The sequence below is a fragment of the Haliotis rufescens genome, unplaced genomic scaffold (genome assembly GCF_023055435.1).
Source record: "Haliotis rufescens isolate VD_foot unplaced genomic scaffold, xgHalRufe1.0.p SCAF_3, whole genome shotgun sequence".
In the NCBI taxonomy this organism is placed as follows: domain Eukaryota; kingdom Metazoa; phylum Mollusca; class Gastropoda; order Lepetellida; family Haliotidae; genus Haliotis; species Haliotis rufescens.
Window position 1 is genome coordinate 43,507,315 of NW_025964001.1, and position 22,402 is coordinate 43,529,716.

Sequence of the window (22,402 nt, forward strand, 5' to 3'; positions counted from 1 at the left end):
TCCATTGATTATATTTACAAACTGTTGCAGGAATGAGTGGTGGTTAAAAAGATATAATCAAATGTAACAACAGTCCTTTCAGTTTTCAATTACATAAAAGAGAAACTCGGTGTACTTTCTGCCCCCCCCCCCCCCCCCCCCCCCCCAACACACACACATTTAATTTATATTGAGCGAAGGAAGCGGATGTTTACTGGGTCTCTTTGTCCACCTTGATGGTCGAATAATTGTTCTCGACAAGGACGCACTCGTTGTCGTCTAAATTCCTTCTCTATCGGCGCTTTTGCTGACGTTGCCGTTTTGTTCACGTCTCTCTTGGCACCGTTTTTGCCGTCTAGTTCACTTCTTTGTCGTCGCTGCCGTCTAGTTCTGTTCTTAGTTGTTGCTGTCATTTCTGACATCCCTAGTGTCGCTGTTGTTACCGTCTAGTTTCTGTCTTTTTTGTCGCTGTCGTTGCCGTCTAGTTCGTGTATCTGATTTCGTTGTCGTCTAGTTCACGTCCCTAGTGTCGCTGTCGTTACCGTCTAGTTTACGTCTCTGTTGTCGCTGTCGTTGCCGTCAAGTTCGTGGTTCTGATTTCGTTGTCGTCTAGTTTACGTCTCTGTTGTCGCTGTCGTTGCCGTCAAGTTCGTGGTTCTGATTTCGTTGTCGTTTAGTTTATGTCCCTGTTGTCGCTGTCGTTGCCGTCTAGCCGCGTATATCCATGGAGACTGGCATAGCTGGGTCGACTGGTCAAGTTCAAAATTCTGCAAAGGAAACAAACATATTCAAACTTCAAAAGGTAATGTTCGAAAGATAGCACATGTTCACGTCCCAGACGTATGTTTGAACGATGAGTGAGTGGTGCTTCGGTGATGTACATCGTATCTACTTACATGAAGATGATGAGAACTCCAGCCATGATGCTGGCCATGACGAGGAACGTAGTGTCTGGGTAAGAGGCATCCGTTGCCCGGTATAACAAAATCGTCAGCGTCCCCATGACCGCCGCACACACCATCTCCACACATCCCATCCCCGCATACAAAGCACCTGTAGAGTAACATGATACATTTGGAGCCGTATACATTACACCTGCAGAGTAATATACAGTAGACGGTGCACCTGTAGAGTAATATATAGTAGACGGTGCACCTACATAGTGACATACAGTAGACGGCGCATCCGCAGAGTAACATATAGTAGAAGGTGCACCTACATAGTAACATACAGTAGACGGTGCACCTGCAGAGTAACATACAGTAGACGGTGCACCTACATAGTAACATACAGTAGACGGTGCACCCGCAGAGTAATATACAGTAGACGGTGCACCTGCAGAGTAACATAGAGTAGACGGTGCAGCTGCATAGTAACATACAGTAGACGGTGTACCTGCAGAGTAACATACAGTAGACGGTGTACCTGTAGAGTAATATACAGTAGACGCTTCACCTGCAGAGTAATATTCAGTAGACGCTTCACCTGCAGAGTAATATATAGTAGACGGTGCACCTACATAGTAACATACAGTAGACGGTGTACCTGCAGAGTAACATACAGTATACGGTGTACCTGTAGAGTAACATACAGTAGACGGTGCACCTGCAGAGTAACATACAGTAGACGGTGCACCTGCAGAGTAATATATAGTAGACGGTGCACCTGCAGAGTAACATACAGTAGACGGTGCACCCACAGAGTAATATACAGTAGACGCTTCACCTGCAGAGTAATATAAGCAGATGGTGCACCCGAGGAGCAACACACAATAGGCGGTGAATCTGCAGAGTAATATATATTAGACCGTGCACCTGCAGAGTAACATACAGTAGACGGTGCACCCGCAGAGTAATATACAGTAGACGCTTCACCTGCAGAGTAATATAAGCAGATGGTGCACCCGAGGAGCAACACACAGTAGGCGGTGAATCTGCAGAGTAATATATATTAGACGGTGCACCTGCAGAGTAACATACAGTAGACGGTGCACCCGCAGAGTAACATACAGTAGACGGTGCACCCGCAGAGAAATATACAGTAGACGGTGCACCTGCAGAGTAACATACAGTAGACGGTGCACCCGCAGAGTAATATACAGTAGACGGTGCACCTGCAGAGTAACATACAGTAGACGGTGCATCTGCAGAGCAACACACAGTAGACGATGAATCTGCAGAGTAATATACAGTAGATGGTGTACCTGAAGAGTAACATACAGTAGACGTTGCAACCACAGAGTAACGCAGTAGACGTTGCACCTGCTCAGAACATAGATCTGACATGCACCTGCACTGAACATAGATCTGACATGCACCTGCACAGAACATATGCACATATGCACATGTGATGGTCACCTTATGGTGGTCAAAGATTAACAATTCGCGTGCATATTTCTAGCTCCGATAAATTACTGTCGCAAAGAACCTAGCTATACGTCTCCAGATAGTACGTTGAGTGCATTTCTTTGCATTGCTGCGACATGTCTTTTGTCAGGATCACACCATAGTGTGATGATGATATTGTTATTTGTGTGTCCAACATAACGGGAGGATACCCGTGCCAGCTGGTGTCACATAACGGGAGGATACCCGTACTAGCTGGTGTCACATAACGGGAGGATACCCGTGCCAGCTGGTGTCACATAACGGGAGGATACCCGTGCCAGCTGGTGTCACATAACGGGAGGATACCCGTACTAGCTGGTGTCACATAACGGGAGGATACCCGTGCCAGCTGGTGTCACATAACGGGAGGATACCCGTACTAGCTGGTGTCACATAACGGGAGGATACCCGTGCCAGCTGGTGTCACATAACGGGAGGATACCCGTACTAGCTGGTGTCACATAACGGGAGGATACCCGTGCCAGCTGGTGTCCCATAACGGGAGGATACCCGTGCCAGCTGGTGTCACATAACGGGAGGATACCCGTGCCAGCTGGTGTCACATAACGGGAGGATACCCGTACTAGCTGGTGTCCCATAACGGGAGGATACCCGTACTAGCTGGTGTCCCATAACGGGAGGATACCCGTACTAGCTGGTGTCACATAACGGGAGGATACCCGTGCCAGCTGGTGTCACATAACGGGAGGATACCCGTACTAGCTGGTGTCCCATAACGGGAGGATACCCGTGCCAGCTGGTGTCCCATAACGGGAGGATACCCGTGCCAGCTGGTGTCACATAACGGGAGGATACCCGTACTAGCTGGTGTCACATAACGGGAGGATACCCGTACTAGCTGGTGTCCCATAACGGGAGGATACCCGTACTAGCTGGTGTCACATAACGGGAGGATACCCGTACTAGCTGGTGTCACATAACGGGAGGATACCCGTACTAGCTGGTGTCCCATAACGGGAGGATACCCGTACTAGCTGGTGTCCCATAACGGGAGGATACCCGTACTAGCTGGTGTCACATAACGGGAGGATACCCGTACTAGCTGGTGTCACATAACGGGAGGATACCCGTACTAGCTGGTGTCACATAACGGGAGGATACCCGTACTAGCTGGTGTCACATAACGGGAGGATACCCGTGCCAGCTGGTGTCACATAACGGGAGGATACCCGTACTAGCTGGTGTCACATAACGGGAGGATACCCGTACTAGCTGGTGTCACATAACGGGAGGATACCCGTACTAGCTGGTGTCACATAACGGGAGGATACCCGTACTAGCTGGTGTCACATAACGGGAGGATACCCGTACTAGCTGGTGTCACATAACGGGAGGATACCCGTACTAGCTGGTGTCCCATAACGGGAGGATACCCGTACTAGCTGGTGTCACATAACGGGAGGATACCCGTACTAGCTGGTGTCACATAACGGGAGGATACCCGTACTAGCTGGTGTCACATAACGGGAGGATACCCGTACTAGCTGGTGTCACATAACGGGAGGATACCCGTGCTAGCTGGTGTCACATAACGGGAGGATACCCGTACTAGCTGGTGTCACCAAAGTGGGAGACTTCCACAGTCCGATTCACAGCCACATAAAGGTCAGGTGAAATAGTGTTTAACGTCGCATTCAAGATTATTGCACTTATATACCGACGCGTGTGCACGTATGAGTGTGTGCTTGCGTGCGTGCGTGCGTGCGTGCGTGCGTGCATGCGTGAGCTTGTACTGGTCTGGACAAATGCCGATTTATAGTGCTCGCCCACTGAGATACCATGCAACACTTTGACATGCGAACCCTACTCCGACACAGTATACTGACCAGAGCCGAGCAGCCCTTGTTTTAGCCCCTTAATGCAGAGCTTCCGGGTAGGGTAAGAACAAGTACAATCTTTTAACGCCTTTTGGATATGACGCGCCCGGGGATCGAACCCCCGACCTTCCAATCTCCAAGCAGACGCCCTACCACCAGACCACGGAGGCGGTACTTCCACACGTGGTGAAATAACTGGATTCGGTCCAAAGCGGCGTTACAGCCAACTCCCTCAATGTGACATACACAAACCGTTTCATTTGACCAAAACTAAATGAGTTGTTTTTCCGTGTATCGAAAAAACATAAAGCGAACGATCATTACAATCTATCTATGTGTGCAGTGACCACCATTTCCAAAATGTCGAAATTTGAATATTTACTCGCTTTCCAAGAATACTTCCAGATTAAGTTTTATGAAACTGCATTGCATTGGACGTCTTAATCAAGGACGATCAGGGTTAAATTAATTTGAGTAGTTGGAAGGATGGTAAAAAATCTAGATTTTAACGGTGTAGAATGACAGCATCAGGATGTTACTGTTAAACTTCAGAGGAAGAGACATCCGGATAAAACGCCTCTATTTCATCGGAAAACAATGTCCAAGTTCTCGGCCTTAACAAACGATAACAATCAAAACAGTTTTCCGCGTATTCAAAAACTTCTATACCAATTTGGACTGAAAACAGATTCCTTACCTTGCTCGTCTTGTCTGACACTGCCCGACATAATGGAACGAAGCATGGGAATTGTCAGTCGCATAAACACACCAGTTCCCAGAACTGTAAAGAAAACTGGCATATTTATCTTGTAGGCACAACCCAACAGAACAATGAAACAAGTATAGAGGGTACTCTTTACAACATGTAGACTGCACAAAATGCTTGCCCCAGCATCGCATTCAGACAGTAACTGCATTTACGTACTTGTCCCAGGCGTCACAATCCGCCGTGAAGTGTTGCGTCTTGCAGTCGCGGGTTCGAATCCAGCATTCGCCCTCATTTTCATCATTGGTTTGTCAGCACCATACCAGTGCCGTGCTCACGAAGCAAATACGAGTTGTGTTTACAAATGTATCATTTCGGGATTTTCATCCATATGAAGCTGACACTGAAGTCACTGACTCACTGAATCACTGAATCGCTCACTGAATCACTGACTGAATCACTGACTCATCAACTCACTCAGACAGTAGGACTCACCTGCATACACAATTTTATCATACGTGGCGAATGACATGATGAAACACGCCAGGATGGATGAAACACACCCCACGATCCCGATGGTCCTATCCTCCATGCCGAGCACCTTCTGGAACACTGGCATACAGGCCAGGATGATCAGCCAGCAGACCACTACCCTCACTGCCATCACGGTGTTGATCTTCTCTTGATCCCAACACAAGTTGGGTTTGATCAGGAACATACTCATTATGCCAGGTTTGGAGAAGTTGACAGCTACCGTGAAGATGAAGGCAACCATTCCAAGAACTAACGTCAGTTGTCTTCTGTCTTCAGTATCTTGGCAGTAGAAACTGAAGCATCTCTTGATGTTTGTCATTATGGCGAAGCATGGAGTTCGAATTCGGACATGGAGCGTCTCTGGAAGAAGTGCGACAGTCAATATTATGTTGACAACGTTTAGACCCAGTGCGATAAGAACGCAGTCAAGGAATCGTAAGTATTTTATGCCGAATCCAGTTGCAAAGCCTCCCAGGGATGTAGCGATGGATTGAGTTGCTTCCGCTACGGAGATTCTCAACGTCCTGTCTTTTCCAGGGAGTGTGAGATCAGCAACCATGCCAAATGCAGCCATCAGCATAGCAGCAAATCCTCCCGTCAAGCCTTCAATCCCATTACCGATGAACAAAATTCTTACAGGTAATCTCTTCCAAATGACCACAAGGTATATTATTTGTTTGACAAGTGTTCCCGCCATCGGTATGAGAAAACCAATCTTCCTTCCAAGTCTATCAAGGAGAGGTCCAAGCAGCAAGGTAGGGACCAACCCTGGGAAGAACGATATAAACGGATTTGGTGTCATAATCTCAGTAACCTTCTTCTGAAGCTCCATCTCCTGATGGTGGTGAGTGCTGTTACTGCAAGGATGTGAGGAGCTGATGTTGTAGTGATTCTCGTCACTGACGACGTCGATGACGTAGAAGACGATGACAGGGAAGCATATTGAGTAGTTGAAGAAGTGGAGACTCAAAGACAGAAGGAGCACAAGAAATGACATGGTGGTACTACATCGAGTGCTGCTGTCGTCCAGACTTGCCAGAAGCGGTGTGCGGGATGAGGTCTGTACAGACATCGTTTAAGACTACCGCAACATGGATGTTTGTATTTCTCTGTATTGGTATAATAGAAAAAAACAAGATAAATATATTAAACACCTGTCCATGCTAACTTGTAAAATTTCAAAACCCATATTATAGTATATTCACATATGTTATCACGCGAGTGTGTTTTGGGATGGTAAATATCCTGTATGAGGAGTGAGTGTGTGATTTTGGCTTAATGCCGCATCATCTATTCGCGGCGATCCTGTGTTAGGAAGACATTTTACTTATAGAGCTCAAATAGACCCAAGAGTGATAACCTCTTCATCATGTAATACCTTTGACCTTCTGTCGCCTAACACAGCATTCTTATCTCTCACAAACGATACCTAAACATTACAAGTTTTACCTGACCGTGGGCATAAATCTAAATATAAATCACACGGTAGTGATTGTCAGTCGGATAGTTACAAAAGTCCATATAGTTCAAAACAGAAACTTTTTTTTTCAGACATTGGCGTAACTACCATACAGGCAAAGAAAATCGCCTACACCTGATTTAGTTACTGATCGCCATACGCGGCGGCAATCCATCGGTACGCCAGCTAGAGTAACAGTCCTTTGCCAAAGGGAAGATACTCCAGTCCAAAAGAAGTCATGTTTGTTTCGAGTCTGCCTGGCATCTCATAACGTTACGTAATGCAGTCAAATGTCCCACATTGCGACAAAACGAAACCAGGTTCAGTTTCAACCAAATCCAATTGTTTTCAATTCGCGAAAAGACACAAAGCAGCAGAGGCCTAGTTTGTGCAAGCACAGATACGGAAACTGATCTCTTTGGCGTCCTCGCTAACATTACTTCATAATTTATGTCTCCTATGCTGCCTTCACATGTAGAAGGTCTCAACTACGCCTTGTTAGACTCTGATTATTATTTTGATACTAGTTTTGCGAGTAATGTGGGAAGATCCCCGTCAAATTTGTCTGGATCGGGGTGCTGGATCTTAGCTGGAGATTAGATATCTTTTCAGTTACAACTGGATATATTTTTAATTAAAACTTTGGGTCTAAATATGTTTTTAAGAAAGAAGCGTAATTATAAGAAGCATAATTATACTTTTCGAGAATTTTCTGGGACAATTTATTTCTTTTTCGATAAAATCCCCGCGGCTGTATCACCAGTAATCGACTCGTCTTGTTCGAAGCCGTCTCAAACACAACAGGGACGCACACGTCTTGTAACATAAAGACTTCCCTTTTCTTAATACTCCCCAAAATATCTTTCCATCTGAAACTTCATTTATAACAGGGGGAAAGGTGGCCCTGTCGTCTAAGGTGATACAATTCGGTGTACTTTGGTACCAAAGAACCGTGGGTTGGGAGCATCATACCCGCGGTCGTGGGGTTCACCAAAGTGTGAACGTCTGAGGCCTGCATCACTTTGGGATTTCCTCACATATCAAGGTGACATGCCGTGATATAACTGGAATGCTGTTCAAAGAGACGTCAAACTCACTCACTTAAAACAGCCTCATGTTTCGATTATATATATCTAGGGATCAAGTTCACGAGGCCGTGACATTGAATGTAGATCAACGTGTATATGTCGCACTCAGAAGTGTTATTTCCGTGCTAACTTAGTGAAGTGAAGTAAGAGAATATTTATGTAGATTATGACGTCAATTCCGGAACCAAGTTAGGATGAATATCATAATCGGATGTAGATGTGATACACTTGATAATCAAGGATGATACATTTTATATAAAAAATTCAATTCATATTTGAACAGAAGAACCAATGTGATATTTATCAAGTGCGACAGATCGAGGCAGTAACTGACTTAATGTCAATGGATAGCAATGACGCTATCTATCAGTCTAATTGTCAGTTTTCTATCAATAATTTCACTAATTTATCCATTGTATATTTTGCCATTTGTTTAACCTTCTCTCCTTATCATTTATTTATATATAACCCATTCTTTATTTACGCATTAAGCTATGACCCACCTCTTAGACCATTGTCTATCTATATATACAATCGTGTCTGTGAAGCGTCGAACAATGCAGGAAGGAAATATTCATTAAATATGTCTGAGAACTATTGTGTCCATGTTGTCAATATCGTCCTTAAAGCTTCAGAATATACAAGAATATTATGTTATACAACTGTATTTTAGCGTCCCATTCCTTCGATTGTCAAATGTCATCATGGCACACATGAAATGACAGCTCGAGTGAGATAACCAAATAAGCCACGATATATATACTCTTTTATTTAGTCCTATACGAATTGAGTTTTATTATCGATAAGTAAAATATTTTTCTGCCCAGCTTATAGTAACAATTTAACTGAATAAAGTCAGAAATATTTCATGATATTGAATTTCTAATCACATTATCAGTAGGGAGCTGCGAGCCTGGTGGGTTAGGGTTTGCTTTTATTGATCATCTGGTCTGTCTGTCCGTCCGTCCGTCTGTTTGTATATATCTGAGTGGCTTTTTAGAAACTGGAGCATTAATGAATTGAGGTGGATCTTTACTTCTTTGTTTTGTCATTGCGTTTTGTCGGCTTGTGATTATATCAAGTAATTTATTGATTTATTTATTGATCCTACGACTTGGTAGGACTTGTTATACGGCTAAGATTCCTGTGGCCACGTTCTTTAATACGTTGAGTGAGGAAAACATCTGCCTACAATTTTTTTCGACAGTATCTTCATCAGCCGATGACGCATTCAAGCTTAAAGTCTGTAGAGGTATTTACTTGCTACGTGTAAACATGACAAACGAAATGCAGTTGTGCCAGGCCCTCTGTGTTGTAGTGAGTAGCAGGGGACAAATGTGCACTATTGACTTAAACACACGCAGACAAGGAAGTTAAATTGTTTCAGCACAAACGACAATTTAAAGCCTACCCACGTGTGAGTAATGTAACCTGCGATTCGGTGGTCACTGCCATAAAGTAACTCTAATTGATTTGCCCTCATTATGCCATATCAAACTTAAGTAATATATCAACTCACCGTGCCGCGAAGAGACGATTTGACTCCCTCAAGCCTCCACAAGTCAACTTCCTCTTTCAACCTGGTTGGATTTCCCAAGCTTACTGCACAAGTATACAGCAGTTACCCCCCTTTACCCGCATTACACAGCAAAACTGCAGAAGGAAGGGAGGGAGCTCACTGCGAGATCTGTCACGAGATTAACAAGGGAAAACCCCATTTTGTTCCTGAACGAACGTTTGTCTTGATTTTTAGTGAGCAATGCGTTATTTTTGTGGCTTATGTAAGATGCACGTAATTTTGATGACGCGGTTCTCACATTACCGTTTCACTGACACTGTGCAGAAAACAATGAAAGTTGATGGCATGATGACCTCCGTCGGTTACGCTGCATGTTAAACCATTTATTTCCTTTTCCTTGTTGCTGATTGTTGTCTGTGTGCGGGGCGAGGCTGATCTGGGTCGGGTGGTGTTAGACTTTATGCCTCCAAATAAAGTTATGTACTCGGTTAAATAACAATGCATGTCATTCTGTAAGGGAACCTCGAGTATGAGGACATCCTGAAGTCTCTAATTTCCTGGACCTTACAAGGAGATGAGTATAGGCCGCTAGATCCTAGAAGGGATGGGAATGGAATAGGGGCAATTGTGTTATTAAACATATCATCTGGGCTCTGCAAGAGATGTGTTTGTTTGTTTATTGTTTAACGCCGCACTCAAGCTATTCTAGGTACATGACCTCGGTCTGTAAATAATCGAGTCTGGACCACACAATCCAGTGATTGATATTATGAGCATCGATCCACGCAATTTGGATACGATGACATGCATCAACCAAGTCAGTGAGCCTGACCACCGATCCCGTTAGTCGCCTCTCATAGTCACCTCTTACGACAAGGATAGGTTGCTGAAGACATATTCTATCCCGGATCTTCGAGGGTGTCTGCAAGAGAATAATCTAGGTCGGTGAGTAGCCTCCCCCCAGTGTCATTTATACCCTGTCGTCCCAAATCCTTGTTGACACGAGAAAGGCAGAAATCCTCACATAGTTTGATAAAACTGCCATATATGGGGTGGATGTATGGGAAGTGTCTTCATCTCCAAGTGCTTGGTTGACTTACGTAGTCCAGTTACCATTCACCCTAAGTTTCCGGATGCTGCATGAAAGATCAAACAAATGAATAAATGTTGGCAACCTTTAGTTGTGGACTCGTGGGAAGCAACGAGTTTGGATCTGGACCTCACTCAATACAACTCATATGGAGGACGGTACATACAGATGTGAACCACACCTTACTTATTCGACAGCATGGCTGCTCACGTTATCGACCACCTGTTTGTTCGGGCCAGCCTCAATTACTTCCTGTACTGGTTATTTTATTAACTATGACTCCAAACATTCATAAAAAATAACAGAATATGGATGTTGAAATAATATTTTTTTTATTTCTGATATTCATTGTTTCTCAACATATCGTGACACCATACTGATGATAAGGATTCATTTTCACCGGTGGTCACTAACCTACCTACGCCACGTAGTCTACGAAAACATTACACACCAACACAAAACCCGGAACTAAGGCTCAGCCCCCTGTAATCTAGATGGAATCCTCCATCTTTGGCACTTGAACATACAAGGTAATTACACAGCAAAAGAATTGAAACAATATAAAAAAACACGTAAATAATGCCCGTCTACCTTGGTATGAATATTAATATATATTATACACATATATATTATGCTGAGTGCTATGCGGTGTAGTTATTAGCCAAATATACCGGTGCAAGGAGCGCAAGCAACACCGGGAAACATTTAATTGGCGTGCAGCTGTTGAAGTCCGTGTCTGCTGTGAGTGTCTGTAATATTTCCATATTAACATATGAAATTTCACAAAATATAATACTCACCGATTGGGTAAAGGTATTCTAAGAAAGACACAGACACATACGCACACGAACACACACGAACACACACACACACGAACACACGCACGCACGCACGCACGCACGCGCACGCACGCACGCGCGCGCACACACACACACAAACACACACACACACGAACACACACACATACTCCTGTAAGTAGGTGGCAGTTCTCTTGACTCCCAGCAGGTTCATATAAACCTGTCCATGCAGAAGGGTGTTTGTTTGTACCGTAAGTATTTTGTCATCACAACATTAGCGTTATTACGTCAACTAATTGTACCACAAACTGCACTGAGCATGCGCATTCAACTGAATCATGAATAATTCCCTTTTGTATTTCAAGAGGGTATGTGGGGCGGTCGGGTAGCCTAGTAGTTAAAGCGTTTGCTCATTACGATGAAGCCCCGGGTTCGATTCCCGACATGGGTACAATGTGTGAAGCCCATTTCTGGTGTCCCCCGCCGTGATATTGCTGGAATATTGCTAAAAGCGGCGTAAAACTATACTCACCCACTCACTCAAGAGGGTTTGTCCCTCCTGTATGTCCTTCTTAAAACACAATTTTACAATTGTTTGAATTCCGATACACCCGTAACCACAGATAGGCATGCATTTGCATATACATCATACTTTGATGGACATATATATCATCAGCACTGATATACTGTGCAAAATCTCCGTCTCCCGGTAGCGCCTTATGCAGTTTCGTCTCAGTTGTCAAGTTTTATATTTGTGGACTTCCCCTTCGTCTTGTGAAGGTTCCAGCTCAAAAATCTGGAAGTATAATAAACAAATAGACAAACTTTTTCTGTATTCTTGTTAAAGATCCAAAGACTATGTTGCCATTGATAACAGTTTAAAAAACATGCACATATAAATATGATATTAAATTTAAGCTTACACGAAGGATTTCTTTTGTTTTCAGGTGTCTTCTGTGATAATAAATTGTGAGGAGTTGCTGGTGTTGATACTATGATACAATGCCATGCATCAACCAAGTCCCAAGACTGACCACCCGATCCCGTTAATCGCCTCTTACGACAAACATAGTCGCTTCTTTCGGCAAGCATCAGTTGCTGAAGACCAATTCTACCCCGGATTTTCACAGGTCAGCACCAACCTATGATGTTTATGCCACTGTGATACATATCCATATCTGTATACTTACATGAGAGCACAAGTCAACATTGCCATGAGAAGCGCCAACACGACGAACACAAGTCCGGGGAAGAAGCCGACAGAGCTTGTGTAGCCAGCTGTGGCCGCCAAGCCAAGCACCGCTCCTGAGAACATCTCGACAACACTGATGCTGCCGAACAGTGCGCCTGGAATATAAACAGTGCCTGTTCAAAGATCACGCTGGTACGAGAATCAACGTGCATGTCGACGGGAGTATTGAGATTGTTTCTTTGTTTGACACCGCACTCAGCAATATTCCAGTTGTATGACGGCGGTCTGTAAATAATAGAGTCTTGGCCAGATAATCCAGTGATTGACATCATGAGCATTGATCCGAGCAATTGAGACCGATGACATGCATCAACCAAGTCAGCGAGCCTGACCACCCGATCCCGTTAGTCGCCTCTTACGACAAGCATAGTCGCATTCATTTTTCAGGCAATGCATCCACCCCTCCTGGCCTATCCTTAACGTGGAAGATGGATTTCTGAGTGGGCATTCTAATTGGGGCTACAGGTGTCAGGTGACTACCTTGGGCTGAAGAACCCATTCCCTCAGGGTACACAGGCACACACTTCATGAGCAACCATCTGGTCATTATATTCTTCGACTGTTGCGACAATAGAACTGGACATAGAGAACTGGACCTACCCTGCTCATCGCTTGACACTAGTCTGGACATCACAGATCTCATCATCGGCGTCACCAACTCCATGAATACACCCAAAGTGGCACCTGAGGAATAATTTAATACAGGGGAGTTAATCTTTAAGGTGGCATTGGCAATATCATTTCAATAAAGCGACTCTAGATGATAAACTTCTACTCTTAGATGCATCTACATAAGTAGTAAAATGTTCATTCCTGAACTGTTATAAATTAAGTGGATGAGTGAGTGAGTTGGGTGAAGCACCGCTGGTTAGTATTTAAGAAACAACTGTGTAAGGAAGTCCTGAGTGTCCCATGATGTAATAGTGGTAAATCTGTTTCAAACTCACGACCAGCGTATCCTGACACAGCAAAGGGAAGCAACTCTGCATATGGTTACCAGAGTCACCTTTTAAGAAAATGAACTTTATCTGCGGACCATCCGTAACCATTTTGTCACACACTATGACCAAACACATTTGTGAAAGATATGTGCTAATTGTCTTATATATACCCACATCTACAGTGTCTTACATATTTGATCATGGTGCAATGGCCAGTGAAGAGCATTTTGTACGCACACTGCACTAGTCATGGCGATATATCCTTCGTAACCTCTTTTCAGGGAAACAAATTATATGTTTTGAAACAGTGCCTGAAAGTATATTCAATATTAAATGGCTGCTCCCTTATATCCCTCGGCACAAAATATCCGCATAGCAGCCTACAGACTAGGATGACCTTCCCACGTCAACCGTCGTCATCGTTGCAGTTTTTCACGCCATTCGACGTCCTCTTACCTACAACTATGCAATTATGTCGCATTGCCAGTTACCGCGTCAACCGTATATTTACTCACCAGCATATATCATTGCGTCATCTACGGCCAGGCCGACGATCAGTAGACTTAGGAAGGTTGACGTGGTGCCCATCACTGCCAGGTTGACGTCGGAGAGGACGTGGCCAAGACAGCGCGTTAGCAAGAGGATACACAGCCAATCAACGATCATCGTGATAGCGGCATATATGGTAATGTGTATCATTGTCCAACAAAAGGGTGACTTGAGAAGAAATAGCGTCAGAATAGTATTCTGGGCTATACTTACAGAAAACGTGAAGAAAAACACCACAAGAGATATTTGCAACTTCCAGCGCCGTCTATCGGGAGTATCAATGACATAAAACATTAAACTTTTCTTCAGTCCTCGGAGGGGATCTATCAATGAAAATGGTGCTCCTGATTTCTTCCTTGTTTCGGGAAAGATGAAGAGAACAATCGCCATGTTGATGACGCTGACGGCGATCATGGAGTAAAGAGGTTGGAGGTAGCCGCTGATTTGTATCCACACCCCACTGACACCTATCGATACAGCTGCTGATAGAAATAGACTGGCTTCTGTAGTAGTGATCCTGAATGCTCGCTGCTTGCCAGGCTCTGTTATATCAGCAACTGTCCCGAATAATGCCACCAGCATGGCGCCGTAGAAGCCGCACAAGCCTTCTAGGACGTTGCCAATGTACAGGTAGTTGACATTGGCATCCAGGTTGAAAATGGCAACATAGACCAATTGTTTAGCGGTTGTTCCTGCTATGGCGAGAATGCACGCAATCTTCCTTCCATGTCGGTCGGTCAGGGCCCCGATGAAGATAGTAGGCAGGACGCCACTGAAGGTGCTGGCGAACAGCAGACCCATCATCACCGTCGAGGTCTCTGCTTGTACCTTGAGCTCAACTTCGAACGCGGATGAGTTGCGGTTATTGTCCTCACACGGAAGAGGGTCAGTGCTGTTAACGCCGCCGTATTTGGCGGACATTTTGTCAAAGACGTAGAACTGTGTGTGGGGGTAAGCGAAGAAAGTCGTAAAGAAATATAGGAATGAGATGACTTCCACGGGGACATAGCCACGTTTTCCACTGGCATCTGAAAAAGAAATACGTTGTTTGAGCTATGCATACATTCCAATAGACAGATCTATGTCGTAATTTGATCGATATTGTTTCATGTATGATTCAACTCAGTGAACATGTTGCCTGCATATTTAGGTATTATTCTAAATACCCTAAATATTCTCTTGCTCATAAAGATTTTCCAAAATATAACCAGGAAAATAATATGCATATTTATGCAAATGCAAATTGGTGTAAGGTTAAACCTCTGAACTCCTGTCGTGTGCATCTTGCATACCTGAGTATATGTAGTGTTCGGGGCAGGACATTTGCCTTGTGCATCTTGCATACCTGGGTTCATGCAGAATTCAGGGCAGGACATTTGCCTTGTGCATCTTGCATACCTAGCGATATGCAGTGTTCGGGGAAGATATTTGCCTTGTTTATCTTACATACCTGAGTATATGTAGTGTTCGGGGCAGGATATTTGTTTTGTGCATCTTGCATACCTGAGTATATGTAGTGTTCGGGGCAGGATATTTGTTTTGTGCATCTTGCATACCTGAGTATATGTAGTGTTCGGGGCAGGACATATGTTTTGTGCATCTTGCATACCTGAGTATATAGAATGTTCGATGGAGGATGCCTTGTGCATCTGGCATACCTAGCAAACTGGAGTGCTCGGGGGCAGGGTATTTTCCTTGTGTGTCTTGCATACTTAGTGACATTGCAGTGTTCGGGGCAGAATATGTGGCTTGTCCATTATGCACACCTGAGTACATCGGAGTGTTGGGGTGAGGATATTTGCCTTGTGCATCTTACATACCTAGGTTCATTGGAGTGTTCAGGGCAGGATTATTATTGCCTGAGGGCATGTCTAAATACAAGCAGGGGGCACGGGTGGCCCTGTCGTCTAAGGCGCCGCGATTCGCTGTGCAGAGCTGCGTCCCTTGGGCACGCCAGAAACATATGATTGTGGGTTCGAATCCCGGTTCGCCCCGATATTGTTTCTAGGCCTGTCAGCACCATACCCGTGCTCGTGGGTTTCACCGAAGTGGTAAACATCTGAGACCTGCATCACTTCGGGCTTTCCGCCCACATTAAGCTGACACGCCGTGATAAAACTGGAATACTGTTAAAAGCGGCGTTAAACCTTACTCACTCACTCACTAAATACAAGCAGTATTTAGAAAGAACACGTCCAGATCACGACATATGCTGAAGGAGCTCACATTATTTTTAAGAAGATATTCCCCCTATCTCCTTATTCCTGTAGTTCAATGTACGGAATCTTATCTAGATATATTATTTAAAGTGTTTTAAGTGCAATTGCATTGTACAAAACGTTCACCTGTGATGTGGCAGTCCCAACTACAAAACGTCAGTGTGTAGATTCACCTTACCTTTAAAAGACACGCATGAATCATACGGTCACTAAACCCAGGGCGCTTCTGTTGAATCGCGACGTTACGGCTGGCCTGCTTCGCGACTCCAACGATATAGTTCCTGAACCCCTTACGTCAGCAACATAAAATTCCTCCATCCCAATTCGTTCATCGTTAAAGTAACTTAATACATCATATTTGCAATATGTATAGATGCAGGGGTGATCAATCTCCACCACCACCTACTTTTGTAAGCATACTAATAATGTTGACGTATAAATCACACAAAAATGTGTGTGATATCAAAATATCAGTGTGTGATAAAGTCAACAGAAATAGCATTAATAAACTAATATTTGGGTAAAAATGCAAATTGCTTACAGAATTATGTTCTCGCATTTTTGTATTTTAAGCGCATCAAACCCAACCCCAGCATTTCCAAAATACGCTCTCCTCAACTACCCCACCGCCCTTGTTTCCCACCCTCGTTTGCCACTTGCACTTACCCTTTCTGTCCACTAAGGGGGTCTGCTCCGTTGGGTCTTTTTGGGTCTCGTCCACGGGGTTATATTCCTGCTTCATCGTGACTGCGACAAGTGGACACACACCTTAAACAAACAATGCGGGGTGTCAATGTTACCGATTGACAGTAGCGAAGATGTCGCTGTAATGTATTAATGCAAGTGTTGCTGTTCCCCCGTATTCCCCCTGAGTTCACCAAGTGAAGCACGAACTGTGCTATCGTCCTCTCCTGTCCTTCTGACCTTCTTAATCTCATGCAACCCACACACAGCTGTTTTACACCTCTGAACGTTTTACTTGAAGCCAGTTTGACCTGCTTTCGAACCGTCATTCAAACTTTGTAAAACAGCTGAACAGTAGCTATTAGACAACCCAGGTATAGTCAAGGATGAGTGGCTTTGGCCGTGATCTATTAATACTGTCATGACCGTTATCTGTTAATACTGTCATGACCGTGATCTGTTAATACAGTAAAGCATGTGCTCTGTTAATACTGTAATGTTTGTGTTCTATTAATACTGTAATGCCTGTGATCTGTTAATACAGTAATGCCTGTGCTCTGTTAATACTGTAATGTTTGTGCTCTATTAATACTGTAATGCCCATGCTTTGTTAATACTGTAATGCCCATGCTCTGTTAATACTGTAATGCTCGTGATCTGTTAATACTGTAATGCCGGTGTTCTATTAATACTGTCATGCCTGTGATCTGTTAATATTGCAATGCCTTTGATCTATTAATACTGTAATGACCGTGATCTGTTAAAACTGTAATGCCCGTGATCTATTAATACTGTTATGCCCGTGCTCTATTAATACTGTAATGACCGTGATCTGTTAATAATGTAATGCCCGTGATATGTTAATACTGCAATGCCCATGATATGTTAATACTGTTATGCCCATGCTCTGATAATACTGTAATGTCTGTGCTCTATTAATACTGTAATGCCTGTGATCTGTTAATACTTTAATGCCCGTGATCTGTTAATACTGTAATGCCCGTGCTCTATTAATACTGTAATGACCGTGATCTGTTAATACTGTAATGCCCATTCTTTGTTAATACTGTAATGCCCGTGATCTATTAATACCGTAATGCCTGTGCTCTGTTAATACTATAATGTTTGTGCTCTATTAATACTGTAATGCTTGTGATCTGTTGATACTGTAATGCCCGCGATCTATTAATACTGTAATGCCCATGCTCTGTTAATACTGTAATGTTTGTGCTCTATAAATACTGTAAGGACCGTGATCTGTTAATACTGTAATGCCCGTGATCTATTAATATTGTAATGCCTGTGCTCTGTTAATACTATTATGTTTGTGCTCTATTAATACTGTAAGGCTTGTGATCTATTAATACTGTAATGCCCGTCATCTATTAATACTCTAATGACCGTGATCTGTTAATACTGTAATGCCTGTGCTCTGTTAATACTGTAATGTTTGTGCTCTATTAATACTGTAATGCCCATTGATTGTGAAATACACGCTTCTTATCTCAACGTTTGTGTACAGGTGTATGTCCATGTCAAAACCACTTTTTGTATTGCATATATTGACCTTACTTCATAAAATAATGGGATAGTGAATGTCATCATTGTCAGTACATTAATATATAAAATAGTAGGACAGCGAATTTCATACTTATCAGTCCGCTCATACTTTATAAAATAGTAGGACAGCAAATTTCATGCTTATCAGTCCGCACATACTTTATAAAATAGTAAGATAGCGAAGTTCATCATTATCAGTACGATAATGCCTTAAAAATAGTTAATAGTGAATTTCATCAGACAGACAGACCGACAGGATCACAATCAGATCTGTATTCAGCATTATTTGCAGAGGCATCACGCATAGGCTTTATAACCTTGGCCATCATGCTTGTTTTGTATGTGACCTACTGACGCATTGATACGACACTCGAGGTGGATCTGCACTTGTTATTTGTTGTTCATATTATCAAATATTACTCTGTTACCTAAAAGGTTCAAGGTTACAATACGGCGTTAGTAATACTCAGATCCATGGTAATGAGGTCCATGATGTTCACCTCAGGGACGCTGTGTCAAACTCAATTACATTATCCAAGCTTCACCTGTCCATTCCAGTCTTACGTTTATACGTCTGTCACAATCCCATCTCCACCCATCTGTCACAATCTCATCTCCACCCGTCTGTCACAATCTCATCTTCACCCGTCTGTCACAACCCGATCTTCACCCGTCTGTCACAATCTCATCTCCACCCGTCAGTCACGATCCCATCTCCACCCGTCTGTCACAATCCCATCTCCACCCGTCTGTCACAATCCCATCTCCACCCGTCTGTCACAATCCCATCTTCACCCGTCTCCAAGCGTCTGTTCCAATATCATCTTCAAAAATATATACTAATCTCATCTTCATCCGTGTATCCCAATCTCTGCTTCGCCCGTCTGTCCCAAATTCATCTTTATTAGCACCCGAGTTTTGACAGTTTCCCATACAGTGTGCCTGCTTGTTATATAAACCTGTCACATTGTCAAGTTGTGGCCAACATTAAACATCGTTCAACACGACCGAGCATACCTACATTTGAGGACAAACACCAGCAAGGCTAGTGACTCAACTGATTCTTTGAACGTTTGTGTAATCACATAATACTGTTAATTAAAGTAACTCATACAATTTGTCGGGTATATGTGAGATGGAAGGCTTGAACTATCACATTTTTATCTACACGTATAGTGCCCCGATCTGTCCATTAAGATTATCATAACACGTACAGCTGCATGAGCTCCAATATGAACCATGTTAACGTGAGTCTTCACCAGGATATGGTAGAACGCATACAACACGCGTGACGCTACTGTCGGCCATATGGAATTATCATGACCTGCTCAATTTTTTTTCTTGTAATGTCTAGTTTGCAACATGTCATCACTCATCAAATGCCCACACCCAAAGTCTGGATATGCGTGTCCGTTTCAGATGGATGGATGACTGGATAGATGGATAGATGGATGACTGGATGGATGGATGGATAGATGAATGACTGGATGGATGGATAGATCCGTAGAACTTAAGAACTGAGCTTAACGTTCTGGAATTGTTATGAAATTTATCAGGTATGTTGATAGTTGTGAATAGAAACGAAATGCATAGGTAAGCAAAAAGCGTGTCACAAAGGTTAATTTTAGCGTTTTCTTAATATTTGAACATGAGCAAGACTTTGACCCAAACTGAAATGTACCTAAAACATTATAAACATATGTTACAAATTCAGCTTTGGTCACGGACTTGCTCATACTTAGACTTGTTCACTCATTTTGGCCTTATTTGTGTATTTGACCACGCCCGGAGTTCAGAACTTGCTGGTGTAAATAAAGCGACAAAACCCTTTCCATATCCAATTGAAATATCCGCATAAAGCAGCGTCGATTGTACAATTCAGACTATATCATGAGCATGTGTTTATGAATCACTATCAAAGTGTAATGATACCAGGTATTCGTGAAAGGGTGAGCATATCCTGCCCCACCGGTGGCATCCGTCACAAAAGAAAGAAAATAGGTTAGTTGTCAGACATTTCAACACGTCTGATCATTTTCATATCAATATTCCAAGTGTCACACCACTTTTTGAATTCGATATTTTCTGTGGACCAAAGGGGCCCTTATCCTGCTTCCTCCTTTGCATCTCAAACATAGAAACTATACCATGTGATAACTGATCCATGGACACAGATTGCGAACAGTACATTGAACATTGTGTGTATCATATCAGTTCAAGAAGCTTTGCTTTGCCCCTTTATTACGTATTGATTAGCAGGTGCTTAGCGGACTGCAGGTGCTTGTCGGCATCTTACAAAGGCGTGGGTCGACCCTAGCCTCTGTCCGAGGGTCAAGTTAAGACTCACGCAAAGAATTATAATTTAACCATCAGCCAAATAAGAGTCAGGGTGCCAGGTATTGACACGGATTGCGCACCTCATCTATAACCCCAGCATCATGGCCAACAAGCCATTCTATAACTACAATATCATCACAGTCATGAATCACCGACCCGCACATGATCCAAACAACGGATTGACAGACTTTATCTTGATGAAGTCCCTTGGATGAAAAGGAAACATGGCTACGTGGTAAAACAGGAATTACTTGTCTTCACAACGGAAGCCATGACAATCGCTGCTCAAGATGATGAAAGGAATACACTGGAAACAAGTCAGGACAATCAGGCAACACGAGTGGTCTTTTAACATTGCACTCTTTCTTTGCAAGTATAAGAGTTTCGTTGCGTGAAAGACACCTGCTATTAACCTTAGGCATATATATATATTAAAAGAAATACGTTACAGGTGATTCTTTGAAGATCCCAGGAAGTTGGCTTAGATATGATTGAATAATAGTGTTGATACGATATGTTCGTGTTTATTCTCTATAGACTCCACAAATTGTGCTTTCTGGTCTTTTGAATTTTGGCTTCAGCCGTTCACGTGTTCTATTACCTGTTCTTGTTAACTAAAACTGAAACTTTTAATGTTAATCTACTTATCACAACATATCAAGTATAAGTAAGTATATCTCCCCGGATGGTCAGGCCTACTGACTTGGTTGATGCATGTCATCGATCCCAATTGCGTGGATCGATGCTCATGATATCAATCACTCGACTCGATTATTTACAGACCGCCGTCATATAGCTGGAATATTGCCGAGTGCGGCGTTAAACAACACCAACCAACTATAACGGGGTTGTAATCACTCCAGCTTGATAAAGGTGTAAGAATCTACATCGAAACGTCGCCTATATGCAATAAACCAGAAGTTTTTTATGCATAAAGTTGTACGTTTTCTTATATACTCACCAACTTCTAGAATGGCAATCAAACAGTTTGTTGTCAGCTGTTGGTAGACTACTGACTGTTGCTCTGCCACGGCGGGATGTGAAGTGTCACGCTCGCTGATTCAAGCAGCCACTGAAGCGTTGGTGTGCCTGAGACCACGTGGTCCTGGAGTGATTCATTCTGGACAGGAAGTGGAGATGGTGCTGTTCCGTCGTGGCGAACCGTGGTGATCCAAGTATTTTATGTACAATGAACATCTGTATAAAGCTGTTGGTGAAGGTGCATTTGTACTGTACTGCAAGAAAACGTGAGGGTCATTCAGCGGTGAACTACAGATGTTAAACCTTGATGAGGCGTATGGCAATATATATTTATATATGTGTGTGTGTGTGTGTGTGTGTGTGTGTGTGTGTGTGTGTGTGTGTGTGTGTGTGTTTTGCATGTGTTTGCATGTGTGTGGGTATGTGAGGGTGTGTGTGTGTGTGATATGTGCATGTGTGTGTGGTGGGTATGTGTATTTGTG

The 22,402-nt window shown here is 43.3% G+C and overlaps 2 protein-coding genes across 2 annotated transcripts; both read right to left on the reverse strand.

Annotated features, from left to right (window-relative positions):
- Positions 1-407: 407 nt before the first annotated feature.
- On the reverse strand, positions 408-9,631 carry LOC124123839 (proton-coupled folate transporter-like). The gene is made up of 6 exons (XM_048402978.1): positions 9,511-9,631; positions 5,406-6,553; positions 4,902-4,985; positions 876-1,032; positions 662-746; positions 408-597 (listed from the first exon to the last, which is right to left on the reverse strand). The coding sequence occupies exons 2-6, from the start codon at positions 6,514-6,516 to the stop codon at positions 589-591; spliced, it is 1,446 nt and encodes a 481-aa protein (XP_048258935.1). The 5' UTR covers positions 6,517-6,553; positions 9,511-9,631; the 3' UTR covers positions 408-588.
- A 2,315-nt stretch (positions 9,632-11,946) lies between these two features.
- LOC124125364 (proton-coupled folate transporter-like) lies at positions 11,947-22,183 on the reverse strand. The gene is made up of 6 exons (XM_046488672.2): positions 21,901-22,183; positions 17,025-17,126; positions 14,106-15,167; positions 13,250-13,333; positions 12,588-12,744; positions 11,947-12,193 (listed from the first exon to the last, which is right to left on the reverse strand). The coding sequence occupies exons 2-6, from the start codon at positions 17,098-17,100 to the stop codon at positions 12,130-12,132; spliced, it is 1,443 nt and encodes a 480-aa protein (XP_046344628.1). The 5' UTR covers positions 17,101-17,126; positions 21,901-22,183; the 3' UTR covers positions 11,947-12,129.
- Between the last annotated feature and the right edge of the window lie 219 nt (positions 22,184-22,402).